Here is a 16,549-nt window from a genome sequence, read left to right as displayed (position 1 = left end):
CCCCGCCCCGCCCCGCCTCGCCTCGCCCTCGGGGCCTCCTGTCAAGCGCGGAGCTCCTCGCGCTGCCGGAAACGGAGTCGAGTGGGGTGGGGCCCGCACGGGCCGGTGACCCTGAGCTGAAACTTGAATGAACAAAGGAGGGGCGGGAGGGCGACCTCCAGTGCCTCAGGCTGCCGTCGGTAGCGGTGTGGCCTCCCCGGAACCGAACGGAAGGCTGTGGCTGGGTGTCGTTGGCCGGGGCCCCACGGGGTCTCGCCCAGCCCGTCTCCTGTAGGCAGGGCACCATCTACTGCGAGTCCCAGAGGCCCTGTCTGTGTGGACCGAGCAGGTGAAGACAGGGGCCCCTGGGTCTGTCCTGGTAACACTTAAGATGTCTCTTGACCAAGTGGATGCCAAGTCATCTGCACACCGTATTTATTGGGCATCTTCATCCGTTCCACAAAGCCAAACAAGTGCCTGAAGCTTGGTTCTGCCATAGACAAACATTGGCCAAGCTATGGAACCTTGACTAGGTGATGTGTTAACCTGTTTCTTGGAATGAAGCATTCTCCATAAATATGAACTCTAGAAACCAGTGGCACATGCCTGTAATCCTAGCAATCTCAGGATCATGGTTCGAAGTCAGCCTGGGCAGGAAAGTCTATGAGGCTCTTTATCCCCAACAATCTACCAAAAAAAACCCAAAAACAAAAAACAGGTGGAAGTGGAACCAGGCTCGGGTAGCTCACACCTGTAATCCAAGCTAATCAGGAGGCTGAGATCTGAGGATGGTGGGTTGAATCCAGCCCAGCAGAAAAGTCTTAGCTCTGATCAACTACTTGAAAATCTGGAAGTGGAGCTTAGTGGTAGAGCACTAACCTTGAGCAAAAAGAACCTCAGGGACAGTGCCCAGGTCCTGAATTCAAGCCCCAGGACTAGCACCCAAAAGTTTAAAAAAAGTTTAAAAATGTGTGTGTGTGTGTGTGATCACAGTTACAATTATTATTGTAACTTAAAATTACCACCGTGTAACAGCTATATACATACATATATATATATATATATATATGTGAATATCTATGAACAATTATTGTAATCAAAGGTACATTTTTTTTTGTACCATTGCTAGGACTTGAATTCCGGGCCTGAATAGTGTTCTGCTACTTGAGCCACACAGCTTTTTGCTGGTCATTTAGGGATTAGAATCTCATGGACTTCACTGTCTTCCAACAGTGATCCTCAGATCTCAGCCTCTTGAGTAGCTGGGATTACAGGTGTGAGCCACCAGTTACTGGCTTACAGTTAACAATAATTATGAATGATGTCAATATTGCACTAGTTCACAACCCACAACCAACACACTGTAAGAAAAGAGAATGTAGTCATATCAGCTGTGGGGTGGGGTATTATAAAGTAGGCATCCCAAGCCTTTGGAAATCAGGATTTTGTCCAGTAGGGCATTCTGATGGGATCAACTAGGAGATTCAGGTGGCAGAAATAATACAAAGAAAAGAAGGAACCAGGAACTAAAGGTGTTAAATAAATAGTGTGGTACCTGGGGGTATGATAAGATAAGTTTGTGCCTGTCCAGCTGTATTTCCTTTCTGCAGCAGCCCTGACTCTGGTCCTCTAGGTGGTTGTATTTCAAAGCACCTAAGCCACTCATCCCTGTGTTACCAACATCTCAGCCTGGCCTGGTTTTTGCTGGTAGTGAATTACATAAACCTGTGCTAGGTGTGTGTACCAATATTTAGAGCCCCTTTCCTTTACCTAATTCTGCTTTTTATGTCCTCCAACAGGTTCTCCAATGCCACTCATGAGGGCTTCAATGTCACCCTCCACACCACCCTGGGTGTCACAACAAAACTGGTGCTGCCAACCCCTGCCAAGCCCATTCTTCCAGTGCAGACTGGGGAGCAGGCTCAGCAGGAGGAGCAGTCAAGTGGCATGACCATCTTCTTCAGCCTCCTTGTCCTGGGTGAGTCCAGGCCAGAATGTCCCCATGGTTAACCTAGACTGTTGCTGACTTTCTCAAGTCTTCTCCCATGTTAGCAGGACATTCCTGAGCTTTATGCAGCCATAGATCCTTTGGGGCCAAAGCTCAGCCTTTGAAAAAGAGAAAGAATTTTTTTGTCTTAGAAAGCTCTAGTATATCTGATTTAATGGGTCTTGAATTCTTCTCCTAGGATTGGGTTGGGGTAGGGATTGATGGGACAGAAGGTAAGGAAATCAAACAGGAATGCTTTCAAACTCCAGACCCTGGCTTCAATTGGAGCAGAATTTTGTCTATTCTGTTTATTAGTCCATTTTCCATTTAGTTTAGAGAAAAAAAGACCTTCTGCTAAGTGCAAGATCAAAAGCCTTGTATTGCCCAGCATTCATCTCTGTCATACCCATTACCCCTTCATCCTATATCTATACTGCCTACACCTTTATTTTCATATGCAATATTTTTGTTTAAATGGAGTCATTGTCTCAAAGTTGGAACCTCATGTTGTCTGCCCTCTTCCTCGAATGAGTGAAGAAATTTAGGGCCAGAGAAGTCAAGTGGCTGGCATGGCTGTTTTGTGGGAGACAAGAGGCTAACACCTTTGATGTTAGACATTAGTTAAGGGCTTTAGATAAGAGGCAAAAACCTCTGCCTTTGCAGATAGAAGACAGGCAGGACACAACTGTTTTGAACAGAAGGAATGAAGTTGAAACTACATAACTGCTTTGGATTATCTGACCTAGAAAGTTAACAGTTTGACTGAAGTCCAAACTCTTGGAAATGTTTCTATTTTCAGTGCTTTTCTTTGTTTTTGTTGGTTGTAGGGCTTGAGTTCAGGGCCTGGGCATTGTCTCTGAGGCTCTATGCTCAAAGCTAGTGCTCTAGCACTTGAGCTATCTTACCACTTCTGGTTTTTGAGTGGTTAATTGGAGATAGGAGTCTCATGGGGACTTTTCTGCCTGGGCTGGCTTTGAACTACGATTTGTAGATCTCAACCTCCTGAGTAGCTAGAGTTACAGACATGAACCATTGGTGGCTGGTATAGTGCTTTTTTTGGTGATACCAAAATTATGTCTTTTCAGAAGAGTGAAAGGTAGACTGGGTTTTGAGTATTTCTTTGTTGTCTATTAGGGCTGATTTTTAAGAAAAAGTTAAACTTCTTTCACATTTATATTTAGGCTGGTATTAAATGGTCAAAGAATTTTAACAATATTGTCATTTTATTTGAAATCTTTGTCTCATATAGTTTTTATTTTCTTTTCCTCATAGAATTCTCAAGAGTTAATTTTTAGTTAGTTAGTTGGTCATGGGGCTTGAACTCAGGGTCTGGCACTGTCCCTGAGCTTTTTTTTTTTTTTTTTTTGTGCAAGGACAACGCTCTACCACTTTGAGCCACAGCACCACTTCCAGTTTTTTGGTGCTTAATTGGTGTCTCATAGACATTCCTGCCTGGACTGGCTTCAAACTGCGATCCTCAAATCTTCGCCTCCTGAATAGCTAGGATTACAGGTGTGAACCACCAGCTTCCGGCAAGAGTGTATTTATTACTATTGTGACAGTCTTGGGGCTTGAACTCAGGGCCTATGCTCTGTCCTTGGGTTTCTTTTTGCTCAAGACTAGCACTCTACCATGTTAGACACAGCTATACTTTCAGCTTTTTTTTTCTTAATGTATAATGGAGATAAGAGTCTCACAGACGGGGCTGGGAAGGTGGCTCGGTGGTAAGAATGTTTGCCTTGCATGCATGAGGCCCTGGGTTCGATTCTTCAGCACCACATAAACAGAAAAAGCCGGAAGTAGCACTGTGTCTCAAGTGGTAGAACGCTAACCTTGTGCTGAAGAGCTCAGGGATGGCGCCTAGACCCAGAGTTCAGGCCCCATGACTGACAAAAACAAAACAAAAAAGAGTCTCACAGACTTTGCTGCCAGGGCTGGCTTCAAACCGTGGTCCTTAGATCAGAGCCTTCTGAGAAAGGAAGACAAGTGTGAGCCACTGGTGCCTAGCAGAAGTTTATATTGTTTTATTGTGCCAGTTTTGGGTCTTGGACTTGAGACCTAGGTTCTGTCTCCAGTGGTGCTCTACCACTTGAGACACAGCTCTCCTTCTAGCTTTTTTGGTGGTTAGTTGAGATAAGAGTCTCATGGACTTTTCTGGCTCGTTTCAAACCATGAGATCTCAGCCTCCTGAGTGCTAGGATTACAGGCTATTTTTTTTTTTTTTTTTTGAGACAAGGTCTTGCTATGTAGTTCAAACTCTCAATCCTCCTACTTGAGCTTCCAGATGTGAGGATTACAGATGTGTGTCACCATACCCAGCCTGGGTTTTTAAAACTGTTAAATTGAATATTGAGAAAATATACAAACCAGAAGTATACAATGTCCCAAGTATATTTAATAGAGTGTGATGATTTTTTTCACGTAAATGTGGTTGGATTGTATTTCTAGTTAGATTATTTCAGCAGTCAAGGTCTGCTTTGTGTTTTGTTTTCTGCTTTCAAATACAAAGAAAGGCAATTCTTACCTTAGTTAAGAAATCTTCAGAACCTATACTATAGTCCTCTTGCAAGATTGGGTATTTAATCTGTTTACACTGTAGTCAGCTTGTTAGGGGACTATAAAGGCATACCTGGAAGCTTTTGTAGTAACCCTGGTTAGTAAGGGAGGGTGAAAAGAGTAAGACTTTCAGGGGGTAGAGCCTAGAGAGTTGATATCATAATGTGCTTTTCCACTCTGGCAGAGTCCTGCCAGTGGCAGTGCTTCACGTAGGCCAGGAAGGCTCTGTACCTCTCTTGGGTTGTCTTGTCTTCAGAGGGAGCATACACCTAGTCCAGAGTCACGATAACTTTAGATGGGGATTTTTTTGTGCATGTGTGCTGATACTAGGGCTTGAACTTGGCCTTCCATTCTTGGTTGCTTTTTTTGTTCAATCACTCTACCATTTGAGCCATAGCTCCACTTCTGGCTTTTTGGTGGTTAATTGGAGGTAAGAGTCATATAGACTTTCCTGCCCAGGCTGTTTTATTTATTTACTTTTTTATTTTATTTTTGTTGGTTGTGGGACTTGAATTCTGAGTCTGGGCGCTGTCCCTGAGCTCTTCAGCTCAAGGCAAGCGCTCTACCACTTGAGCCACAGGGGTAAAAGTAGAATTAGGAAAAGAGAGAGAAACAGTTCTTCCCCAAGCAGGAAACAGGAGCTAAAGCCGCCAACCCCAGGAACTCCTGACCAGGAACACATTGGCCATCTTTGTTTTGTTAACTCAGCTGAGCTTGTCCTTTGTCATGTCACAGAGAAGGCTCTCTAGTCACTGTGGACTTTGAGGAGCTTGCAGTCTGCCAATTTGCATTTAACTCTTGATGATCTTTGATTGCACAAGAAACAGCTTTGAGTCATGGTTACGGATTTCAATTGGAGTTAACAATTAACATCATTTTGGCATGTACAGTTCATGAGTCATTGAACTTAATGGAGTTATTAAAGTTGACATGTCTATGTTTGCAGTTGCAGGCAGAATAATTAAAGTTCATTATCTCACAGCATCTTTGCCCTCCCTTATCTCACAGGTGTGCTCACCTTTTTTTGTTCTATTTCTTCCCTGAAATACTTGTTAAGTAAATGTGGTTTGGAGCTTAACAAATGTGTCCTGTAAACTTGCTTTTTCATCTTTTTTTCTTTTTCTTTTGGTTGGTCATGGGACTTGAACTCTCTGTCCCAAGCTTTTTCAGCTCAAAGCTAGTGCTCTACCACTTTGAGCCACAGTGCCGCTTCCAGTTTTCTGGTGGTTAATTGGAGATAAGAGTCTTATGGGCTGGCTTTGAACCATGATCCTCAGATTCCAGCCTCCTGAGTAGCTAAGATTACAGGTGTGAGTCACTGGTGCCAGGCAAATTAATTATTTTTAGTCCAGTTGGTCTCCTTCCTTAAGTCTGGTCTGCCTGTGTTGAGTGCTCATGTGTGCATGTGTGTGCAGGCATGTGTGCATGCTTCTTTGCTGCTGCTGCAGCTGCCTTCATTCTCCCTACACAGTGGGTATGTGCGTTAGTCATGAGCTCTGGGTTTTCCAATGCTCTGGGACTTCGTTCAGGCTCCTAGTGTTTAATGTGGGATTTTCTATCTAGGTTAAATGGGCCTGAGCGCTGTCCCTTAACTCTTCAGCTCAAAGCTAGCACTTTACCACTTGAGCTACAGCGCCACTTCCAGTTTTCTGGTGGTTTATTGGAGATAAGAGTTTCACGGACTTTCTTGTCCGGGCTGGCTTTGAACCGCGATCCTCAGATTTCAGCCTCCTGAGTAGCTAGGATTATAAGCGTGAGCTACCAGCACCCAGCTAGGTTAAATATTTATTTTTTTAAAAGTGTTTATATTAGAAGAACATGACAGATAAGTGATTTATAGCACATAATAAAAATGGGACAAGTGTGGTTCCTCCACACCTGGTGCTGTCTGGTAGGACTGGAGAAAGCCAGTTGGTCAGTGTGGGCTCTGAAGGTGGCCCATTGACAGCTGTGCCGAGTGTTTACATGGTTCCTTAAAAACAGAACTATCTCCAGTACCCTTAAAGTAGTAGTACGATTAATGAGGTGTAATCAAGATCCCCCCCCAGTGCCCAAGGAGAGAAGGAGGATTAAATATAATAACTTAGTGCCACAAGACTACCCTTGCAACTATTTAGGTGAAAGTATACTTTTGTCCAGAAATACTTCTTTCTTTCAAATGCTTCTGTGATTGAACTCCTGGGTCTTGTGGAGAGTCAGACATCATTCCTGCCTGGAAGCTGAGGAGATCAACCCCCACCAGGTGGGGATGTGCCCTGTGGGGGTTCAGTACTAGTGCAGGGCAGGGCACAGCTGACCTCTGCAGCTTCATCCTTAAGCCTTGCTGTTTTCGAGTCAAAGCCAAGAAGAGAATTCAGCGAGAGCCAAGGATGGCAGCAATAGGAAGGAGGGCACTCGGTGTTAGCTGTAGGCAGCCCAGAGACAGGAGTGGCTCATCTATAAATCTCTTTGGTATTCTTGTCAGCAATGTATTTACTTCTTCCAGTTTGTGAAACACTCTCACTTCCTTCTATGCTCAGTTGCCTGGTGGCAAAGTTATGTCTACATAATCTGTTGTAGTCATATTTATGTAAGTGATTTCACTTACTTCCTCTTCATTACTAGGCTTTCCATCCCATAATTATTGCTAAAAGGTAGGACCATATCTCAGAGTAGGAAAACGTGAATAATTTTACATGATTGTACAAGGTTTTTCAGCTTCATAAAAACTTAATTACGGGGCTGGGAAGGTGGCTCTGTGGTAGAGTGCTTGCCTTGCATGCATGAGGCCCTGGGTTCAATTCCTCAGCACCACATAAGCAAAAAGAAGCCAGAAGTGGTGCTGTGGCTCAAGTGGTAGAGTGCTAGCCTTGAGCTGAAGAGCTGAGGGATAGCGCCCAGGCCCAGAGTTCAGGCCCCATGATTGGACCCCCCAAAAAACAACAAAAAAAAAAAAAATGATTACTGAAAAACAAAGTAGATGAGGTACACAGAAATATAGAGAAAGGGGCTGGGAAGGTGGCTCAGTGGTAGAGCGCTTGCCTTGCATGCCTGAGGCCCTGGGTTCGATTCCTCAGCACCACATAAACAAAAAAAGCCAGAAGTGGTGCTGTGGCTCAAGTGGTAGAGAGCTAGCCTTGAGCTGAAGAGCTGAGGGACAGCGCCCAGGCCCAGAGTTCCGGCCTCACGACCGGACCCCCCCCCAAAAAAAAAAAAGAAAGAAAAAGAAATATAGAGAAAATGTAATAAACCCATTTTTGTTTAATTTTTTTGTTGTTGTTGTTGGTCATGGGGCTTGAACTCTGGGCCTGAGCACTGTCCCTCAGCTCTTCAGCTCAAGGTGAGCGCTCTATCACTTGAGCCACAGTACCACTTCCAGTTTTCTGGTGGAGATAAGAGTTTGACAGCTTTTCCTGCCCGAGTTGGCTTTGAGCCATGATCTTCAGATCTCAGCTTCCTGAGTAGCTAGGATTACAGGCATGAGCCACTGGCACCTGGCTGTTTTAAAATTCATTTGCCAGTCCTGGGGCTTGAACTTAGGGCATGGGCATGTCCCTGAACTTCTCTTTGTTCAAGGCTAGCACGCTAACACTTGAGCCACAGCACCTCTTTTGTTTTTTTCTGTGTATGTGGTAACAGAGTAATTGAACCCAGGACTTCATACATGCTAGGCAAGCATTCTACCACTAAGCCACATTCCCAGGCCCATAAACCTATTTTTGCAGCTAGGTATGCATGTCTCCAGGTCAAGAAGTGAGACAATAGAGAAAAGCTGACCTTCATTGTGTTGCTGGCACTGACCTCATCCCGGTGGCCCAGCTGCACAACACCACCGCCTCACTAGTTGTTGTTCAGAATCAGCATTGAAGCTGCATCTTATGTTTCCCCACAGCCATCTGCATCACCCTGGTGCACTTGCTGATCCGGTACAGGCTGCACTTCTTGCCTGAGAGCGTCGCTGTTGTTTCTCTAGGTAAGTGCTGTGCCAGCCCGTGGGTGAGTGCTGCTTTGACACAGGAACCACACACATATGGTACATATTGTCACCCTGATGCCATTCATCCCAGCTGCAGCTTACTGTGTGCAGATGCTGCCATGTGCAGAAGTTAGGACCCTGAGGTTTGGAGAAGGGCTCTGCTAGTTCTTGAGCATGCCTCCAGCCTTTTTTTTTTTCTTTTTGAGACAGGGCCTCACTCTGTACCCCAGGCTGGCCTGGAGCTGGAGATCCTCCTACTTCAGCCTCCTGAGGTGGGATTACAGCTGTGATCCACTATTTAACTGAAAAAAAAGATTGATACTTTTTTGGGGGAGAAGTTGGTGGTGGTAATGCTGAATATGGAACCCCAGGCATAGCACATGCTAGGCAAGTATTCTACACTGAACTACATCCCTAGTACTCTACCACTGAACTACATCCCTAGTTCAAATCAGGGACTTTTTTTTTTTTTTTTTTGTCACGGGCTTGAACTCAGGGCCTGAGCTCTGTCCTTCAGTTTTTCCCCCCAAGGCTAGCACTCTACCACTTTAAGCCATAGTGTCATTTCTGGTTTTCTGGTGGTGAATTGAAGATGTCTAATGGACTTTCCTGCCCAGGCTGGCTTCAAACCATAATCCTCAGATCCCAGCCTCCTGAGTAACTGGGATTACAGGTGTGAGCCACCAGCACCTAGCTAAAGCAGGGACTTTAAGGTATATTAAACTTAAAGTTAAAATGTAACACTGTTACTAAGGTCTTCCAAGGCTTCTGTCAATTTCTCATATCTTAGTTACTTGTACTAGATTCCACTGGCCTACTGGTATTTAATTTTCAACACTGATGCTTTATCAGTTAGTTTGCTTCCCCTCATAGTCTTGGTTTATGGAGGAATTCTTTCAGAGTACAGCTGTGCTTTAGGTGGGTCTTGGAAGTAAACATTCATAATCTATTGACCAGCCTTGCCCTCCCCATCAGCCTTGCCATCCTGCCACAGACCCTTGTGTTTCCCCTGGACCTCACAGCTGTGTGGTTTGGGTTTGTAAGCTTTCACACTGCTATCTTGTATACCTCCAGGTGATATTGTATGTAAGAGAACCAGCATGTAGGTACTATGTGAGTACAGGGTTGGAAATCAGTTCTTGTTCTTCATTTGGCTGGTTCTTCAGATTCTAACAACCTTAGCTAATAAGACCCATTGTTCTGGGATGCACAAGAAAGGCTTTAAAAACTGCTTTAGGGGATTTACAGTTTTTATGGTCAGATTCCGTGTGTGTGCGCGCGCGCGCGCGCGCGTGTGCGTGTGTGTGTGTGTGTGTGTGTGTGTGTGCGTGCGTGTTTGTGTTGCTAGGGTTTGAACACATTCTCCCACTTGAGGCACACCTCTAGTCCTTTTGGCTTTAGTTATTTTTTTGAAGTGGGATTTTTATGCCCAGGCTGGCTTGAATCCTCCTATGTAAACTTCCTGCAAACTGAAATGACACATGCACCACCACACCCAGCTCTTTATTGGTGGAGATGGGGCCTCACAAACCATGAACCTCCTGATCTCTGCTTTGAGCAGCTCGGATTACAAGAATTAGCCACCACCCCTAGTACAGTTATAGCTGGTGTTTATTTAGCTATAGTGCACATGGAAATTAAAATGATAATACTTATAATCTGGTTAGGAATATCCTACTCTGTCTTGAATGTTTAGGTATCTGTGACTCATGACACCACTGCTCATTTATACTGGGGCTGGCAGTAGATAACATTGGCTGCTAGAATCATGGCCTCCTTCTTCCTGGAGGTAGAACCCCAGCTGGTCAAGTGTTGTAGCACAGAGCACTCACAGAAGGGCCCCACTCAGTCAACTCTTGTCCCTGCCACTGGGGGAATTTCACTCCTTTTCTCGTGATTGATTTAGAGGGGTAGAGGCAGAAGAAGAAGCCATTTTAACTAGGGACGCCAAGGGCAGGTGTCTCCTGGTGATGGGGAGCTGATAGAAACAAGAGGAAAATTCTCCTTCCTTCTATTGATGCTAGCCATTTGAGAATCTGGAGTACCAATAACCACCTTCGAATCAGTATGGCTCAAAAATGCATGCCAGATACTGCCATGGGCAAAGTTGGAGCCCAGATTCTTCTTCTTTTTTTTTTTTTGTCGATGGTGAGGCCTGGACTGGGCCTGGGCACTGTCCCTCAGCTCTTCAGAAGCCTAGTGCTCTACCACTTGAGTCACAGCACCACTTCAGACTTTTCCTGCTTATATGTTGCTGAGGAATTGAACCCAGGGCCTCATGCATGCAAGGCAAGCGCTTTACCAGTGAGCCACCTTCCCAGCCCCAGCTCAGATTCTTTTTTTTTTTTTGTCGGTCATGAGGCTTGAACTCTGGGCCTAGGCGCTGACCCTCAGCTCTTCAGCTCAAGGCGAGTGCTCTACCACTTGAGCTACAACTCCACTTCTGGTTTTCTGGTGGTTTATTGGAGATAGGAGTCTCACGGTCTTTCCTGCTGGGCTGGCTTTGAACTGAGATCCTCAAATCTCAGCCCCCTGAGTAGCTAGGATTACAGGCGTGAGCCACCAGCGCCTGGCCCAGCTCAGATTCTTGATGTCATTGTTGAGCTTTAGGTTTACTTGAGCCAACAGGTATGCAGTCCCATACCCACCTATTTGAGTCCATTAAAATTGTGTCTTGCTGGGCGCCAGTGGCTCACACCTGTAATCCTAGCTACTCAGGAGGCTGAGATCTGAGGATCATGGTTCAAAGCCAGCTGGACAGGAAAGTCCATGAGAGTCCATTCCAATGAACCACCAGAACAGTGGAAGTAGTGGTGTGGCTCAAAGTGGTAGAGTGTTAGCCTTGAGCAGAAAAACTCAGAGACAGTATCCAGACCCTGAGTTCAAGCCCCAAGACTGACAAAAATAAATAAATTAAATTAAAAAAATATTGAGTATTGTCCTTGGAATGGCAGCAGTTATGTATTACAATGCTTTTTGGTGTGGGTAAAAGTAGCTGAAGAAAAAAAAAATAATGAAGTGGTGTAGCAGCAGGTGTTCCTAACAGCCTTATACCAGGCAGCATGGACCTGGTCAGCCAGCAAGGGAGGGAGTGACTGAGTGCTTAGACGGTGCTTTGGCTAAACTCAGTGGACGAGTGAGGTGTACATAATCAGGCAGTCCCAACAGAGTGTGGCCTGGTTGATCTCTAGCTCAGTTCTGGTTTTGCTGATGTTACGATCAGCTCTGTCATTCCTGGTGTCCAGGAGCTGCAGAAGAGAGAGGCACAGAGGAAGGACACACGTACAAGGCAGAGCCAGCAGTGTCAGGGTTTTCTCCTGCTTTTAGTTAACTTGTGGGCCAGTGAGAAATCAGAGCTTTTATTTGACTGGTCCCAAACTGCCATGAGTTCTGATCTTGTGAGTTGCTCACAGGGTCCCAGAAACCAAGGGAAAGCATTACCTGGAGAATAATTGACAGTGGCCATATGTGACTGACCCTGGCCTGACCCCTCAACATCTGGCCTCAGCTGCTGAGGCCAGTGAGTTCTTCTTCCCTGGTCTAGAGGGACCTGTGCTGTTGTAGAGCTGCTTTATGACCCACAGATCTATAGTAAGCAATGAATTTAAAGTAACAATAATTGAAGGAAGACAAGCCCAGGACCAGATGGAGTCACTGTGAAATTCTATTAACCCTTTAAAGAAGAGATAACACCGATACTCCTCCAGCTCTTCCATGAAATAGAAATAGAAGGAACACTTCCAAACTCACTGTATAAAGCAAGTATTACATTTATCCCCAAACTAGAGATACAACAATAAAAAAGAAAATTATAACCAGTCTCTTTGATGAACATAGAGTACCAGCTTCAAGTGAAGAAGTCAAGCAAGGTTGTAAGATACAGTTCAAACCCCAATGTTAGCACACACAAAACAAAAAAATCATATGCTATATTCAGATTGGTTTCATCCCAGAGATGTAAGGAGGGTTCAACCTACATAAACTAATAAATATAATGCACTACATAAACAGGACCAAGAACAGAAATCACATGGTCATTACAATTGATATAGAAAAGCTTTTGACAAAATTCAATGTCTGTTTATGATAAATGCTCTTAAGAGACTAAGAATAGTGGAGCACTGGTGGCTCACACCTATAATCCTAGCTACTCAAGAGGCTGAGATCTGAGGATCATGATTCAAAGCCAGCTTGGTCAGGAAAGTCCATGAGACTCTCATCTCCAATTAACTACCAGAAAACTGGAAGTGGCAATGCAGCTCAAGTGGTAGAGTGCTTACCTTGAGCTGAAGAGCTGAGGGATAGCACCTAGGCCCAAAGTTCAAGCCCCACGACCAACAAGAAAGAAAGAAAGAGAGGAAGGAAGGAAGGGCGGAAGGGCTGGGAAGTTGAGTCCGTGGTAGAGTGCTTACTTCGCGTGCATGTGGAGCTGAGGGATTAAACTCAGGGCCATGAATGTGAAGGCATGGGTTCGATTCCTCAGCACCACATAAGCAGAAAAAAAGCCGGAAGGGACACTGTGGCTCAAGTGGTAAGGTGCTAGGCTTGAGCTGAAGAGCTGAGGGACAGCGCCCAGGCCCAGAGTTCAGCCCCCCATGATCGACAAAAAAAAAAGAGACTAGGAGTATAAGGAACATATCTAAACATATCTTAATTAAAGCTGGATATGACAAACTAATAGCCAAATTCGACTGGTCCAGAACTCTGTGAGCCCCTTGTCCTCACTTTCCCACATAGCTGGGATGACAGGCATACATCACTATGCCCAGCTATTGGTTGAGAAGTAGCCTTACAGTATGCTTGAGCCGGTCTGGAACCTTGATCCTCCTGGGTTTTATCTCTAACTAGAAATTCAACAAAGAGAAAGTGATCATGGGTATTTTGGGAATTTTTTGTTTTGTTTTGTAAGCTAGACTGGGATTATAGCATGGGCTACCAAGCTTTGGCCTTTTTTTTTTTTTTTTGTAACTAGCAATAAGTAGCAGAGGATAAATCTGACTTGTAAGTTTCTACCATTTAACATTAAAAGTGGGTAGAGGTAGGAAGAATGGCAGAAGCTGGCACATCTTCCAATCTAGGCCAAATTTCCTTGTAGAACTTATTCCCCCTTCTCTCCCACCCCGCCTCCACCCTCACAGATTTCTGTAGACTTTGTCAGAGTGTGTTTGAGAGGCAGTTGAGAAACTCAGATGACACCTAATACTTCACACCAATTCCCCTTCTGTTTTAATCATAAAACTCACAGAACTCCATGAAGACCATTGAAAGATACAAAATGTAGAATAAACTGGAGTAATCTTTGTTATATCTTATGTTGGGCTTTCTGTTGTTTCTTCTAGGTATTCTCATGGGAGCAGTGATAAAAATTATAGAGTTTAAAAAACTGGCAAATTGGAAGGTAAGCTTGTTAACCTCTTTGTTTTGTAATGCAATCACAACTTGTAGTTGTAGTTAGTTCCTTTAACATCAGTGTTTTTGCTGGCTATCATTACTTGATTGTCAATGCCAAACCCCTTAGGGTATCTGGAGGATTTTGTTTGGCTGATACCTGCATTTAAACTCACAGCCTTGCACTTACTCTGCTTGTTTGCCTGCTTGCTTGGCTGGAGTTCTAACCCTTGAGCTATACCTTTAACTTTTTGTTGATTAATTGGAGACTTTTCTGCCTGGATTACCTTCAAACTGTGATCCTCTGAATCTTAGTTTCCCAAATTGATAGAATTACAGGTGTGAGCCACCAAGCACATGCTATTGGGTGTTTTTTATTTGTTTTTTGGTTTTGGTTTTTACTCTTGCCAGTCCTGAGGCTTGTACTCAAGACCTGGGCACTGTCCCTGAATTATTTTTGGTCAAAGCTAGCACTCTACCATTTGAGTCCCAGCTTGCAGCTTTTTCTGTTCATATGGTACTGAGGAATCGAACCCAGGGCTTCATGCATGCTAGGCAAACACTGTTCCACTAAGCTACATTCTCAGCCCAAGTGTTTTTTATATATAACTTAATATATGTATATATGGATGTGGTACTAGGGTTTAAAGTCAGGGCCTCTCACCTGCCAGGCAGTCAGGTGCTCTGCCTCTGGAGCCACACTCTGTCCTGTCCTGCTAGTTTTTAAACATTCTAGTATATTTGGGTAGATACCTTAATATCTGGGTTTTTTAAAAAAGTACAACCCTCCACCCTGTTCCACGTGAACACAGAAACACCTAGTGTTGTGTTTCATGTCATGATGGTTGTTTTTCCAATCCTGGAGCTTGAACTCAGGGCCTGGGTGCTGTCCCTGAGCTCTTTTTGCTCAAGGCTAGCACTCTACCACTTTGAGCCCAACTCCATTTCCAGTTTTTGAGTGGTTAATTGTTTGTAAGAGTCTCATGGACTTTCCTGCTGGGGCTAGCTTGTAGCTACAATCCTTAGATCTCAGCCTCCTGAGTACCTAGGACTACAGGTGTGAGCTACTAACCTCTTCCATTTTTATATCACTGGACTCACCTTGTGGAGAAAAGACTAACATTGGACATGAGAAACATTTATTGCTCTGGTTCCATTCAGACCGGTGACAGTAATAGGAGGTGTTTATCTAGCAGTGTGGCGCTTCAGCACTTTATAGATTCAACTACTATTGATCTTTCAATGGCCTGGTCAGAAAGGAAAATCCTCACCTCACTACAGGTGAAGGAAGAGGTTCCTGGAGCCTGGGACATGCACCTTGTCAGGGCTAGGTCAGAGCCAGGACGTAGCTGAGCTGTCTTGTGTTCACACCCTCTGGCCTGGAGAGTCAGTGTTTCCTCCACTATACTGCGCCGCCCTAAGTTTACTGGTGTGCACGTCCTTGGGTTTGCATGGTGGCCATTACGGTATAAACAGCATCTGGGAGTACAAAAACTGCTTGAAATCCAAATTTTAATTTCAGCCTGGTAATCTTCTCTTTTTGTTTGTTTGTTGTCAGTCTTGGGGCCTGAACAATGGACCTGGGCGCTGTCCCTCAGCTCTTCAGCTCAAGGCTAGCTCTCTATTACTTGAGCCACAGCACCACTTCCGGCTTTTTCTGCTTATGTGGTGCTAAGGAATCGAACCCAGGGCCTCATAGTCTGTTATAAAATAATACCAAGAAACAAATACTAGTACCCAGGAGATAATCCTTGTATCAGTGAATTCCAGGGTGTATGTGGGACTCCTAGTATTTCTAGACTTCTCTCTGGGCTGAGGTTGAGGGAAGAACCAGAAGAGCACTTTGTCCCCAGTGTTTTCACTGGTCTGTCTTGTTAAAGGGGCTCATCCCGAGGGTTCTTACTAGAGAGGGGCTGCAGGCTGCAAATCTGCAAGTCCTGAGCTCTTGTGTCTATGTCACCCACCTGCCCACTTTATTTAAAATAATTGATACCTGGGGCTGGGAAGGTGGCTCAGTGGTAGAGCGCTTGCCTTGCATGCCTGAGGCCCTGGGTTCGATTCCCCAGCACCACATACACCAAAAGAAAAAAGCCGGAAGTGACGCTGTGGCTCAAGTGTAGAGCGCTAGCCTTGAGCTGAAGAGCTGAGGGACAGCGCCCAGGCCCAGAGTTCAGGCCCCACGACCGGACCCAAAAGAAAAAAAAAATTGATACCTGATTGATCATTCAAGTTCTGAACAACAATTTCCAACCCAAACTGGTATACCTGGAAAAACTAATATTGACAACTGATTGCAAAACTAAAACACTTCACAGCAAAAACTAAAGGAGTTCATGAATAGTAAAAGTAAATGATCAAAATTTGAGGTAAAGTCTGGGGCATGGCTCAGAAGTAGAACACCTGCCTAGCAAGCCCAAGGACCTGAGTTCAAATTCAATATTGCCAAAGTAAATTTTTTTTGTTCTGGTACTGAGGCTTGAACTTAGGACCTCAGTTCTGTTCCTTAGCTTTTTCATTCAAGGCCAGCACTCTACCATAGTACCATTTTTTCCTTTTTGGTGTTTAATTGGAGTCAAGAGTATCATGGGGGCTGGGAAGGTGGCTCAGTGGTAGAGCGCTTGCCTTGCATGCTCGAGGCCCTGGGTTCGATTCCTCAGCACCACATAAGCAAAAAGAAAAAACCG

The 16,549-nt window shown here is 44.7% G+C and overlaps 1 protein-coding gene across 3 annotated transcripts in view; it reads left to right on the top strand.

Moving 5' to 3' along the window:
- Slc9a8 (solute carrier family 9, subfamily A (NHE8, cation proton antiporter 8), member 8) overlaps window positions 1–16,549 on the top strand; it is a 62,901-nt gene that overhangs the window by 9,804 nt on the left and 36,548 nt on the right. For all 3 annotated transcript variants that reach the window (XR_001175365.1, XM_013024346.1, XM_013024345.1), the window contains exons 2-4: window positions 1,779–1,957; window positions 8,394–8,474; window positions 13,817–13,875. Coding sequence is in view for 2 of the 3 variants with exons in the window: in XM_013024346.1 (XP_012879800.1) it covers window positions 1,779–1,957; window positions 8,394–8,474; window positions 13,817–13,875 (319 nt within the window). In the remaining variant the exon portion in view is untranslated. The remainder of the gene's footprint in view (window positions 1–1,778; window positions 1,958–8,393; window positions 8,475–13,816; window positions 13,876–16,549) is intronic.

The sequence above is a fragment of the Dipodomys ordii genome, unplaced genomic scaffold, assembly GCF_000151885.1.
Source record: "Dipodomys ordii isolate 6190 unplaced genomic scaffold, Dord_2.0 Scaffold75, whole genome shotgun sequence".
In the NCBI taxonomy this organism is placed as follows: Eukaryota; Metazoa; Chordata; class Mammalia; order Rodentia; family Heteromyidae; genus Dipodomys; species Dipodomys ordii.
The sequence above is the reverse complement of the archived record's forward strand: the minus strand, read 5'-3'. Positions and strand labels throughout refer to the sequence as shown.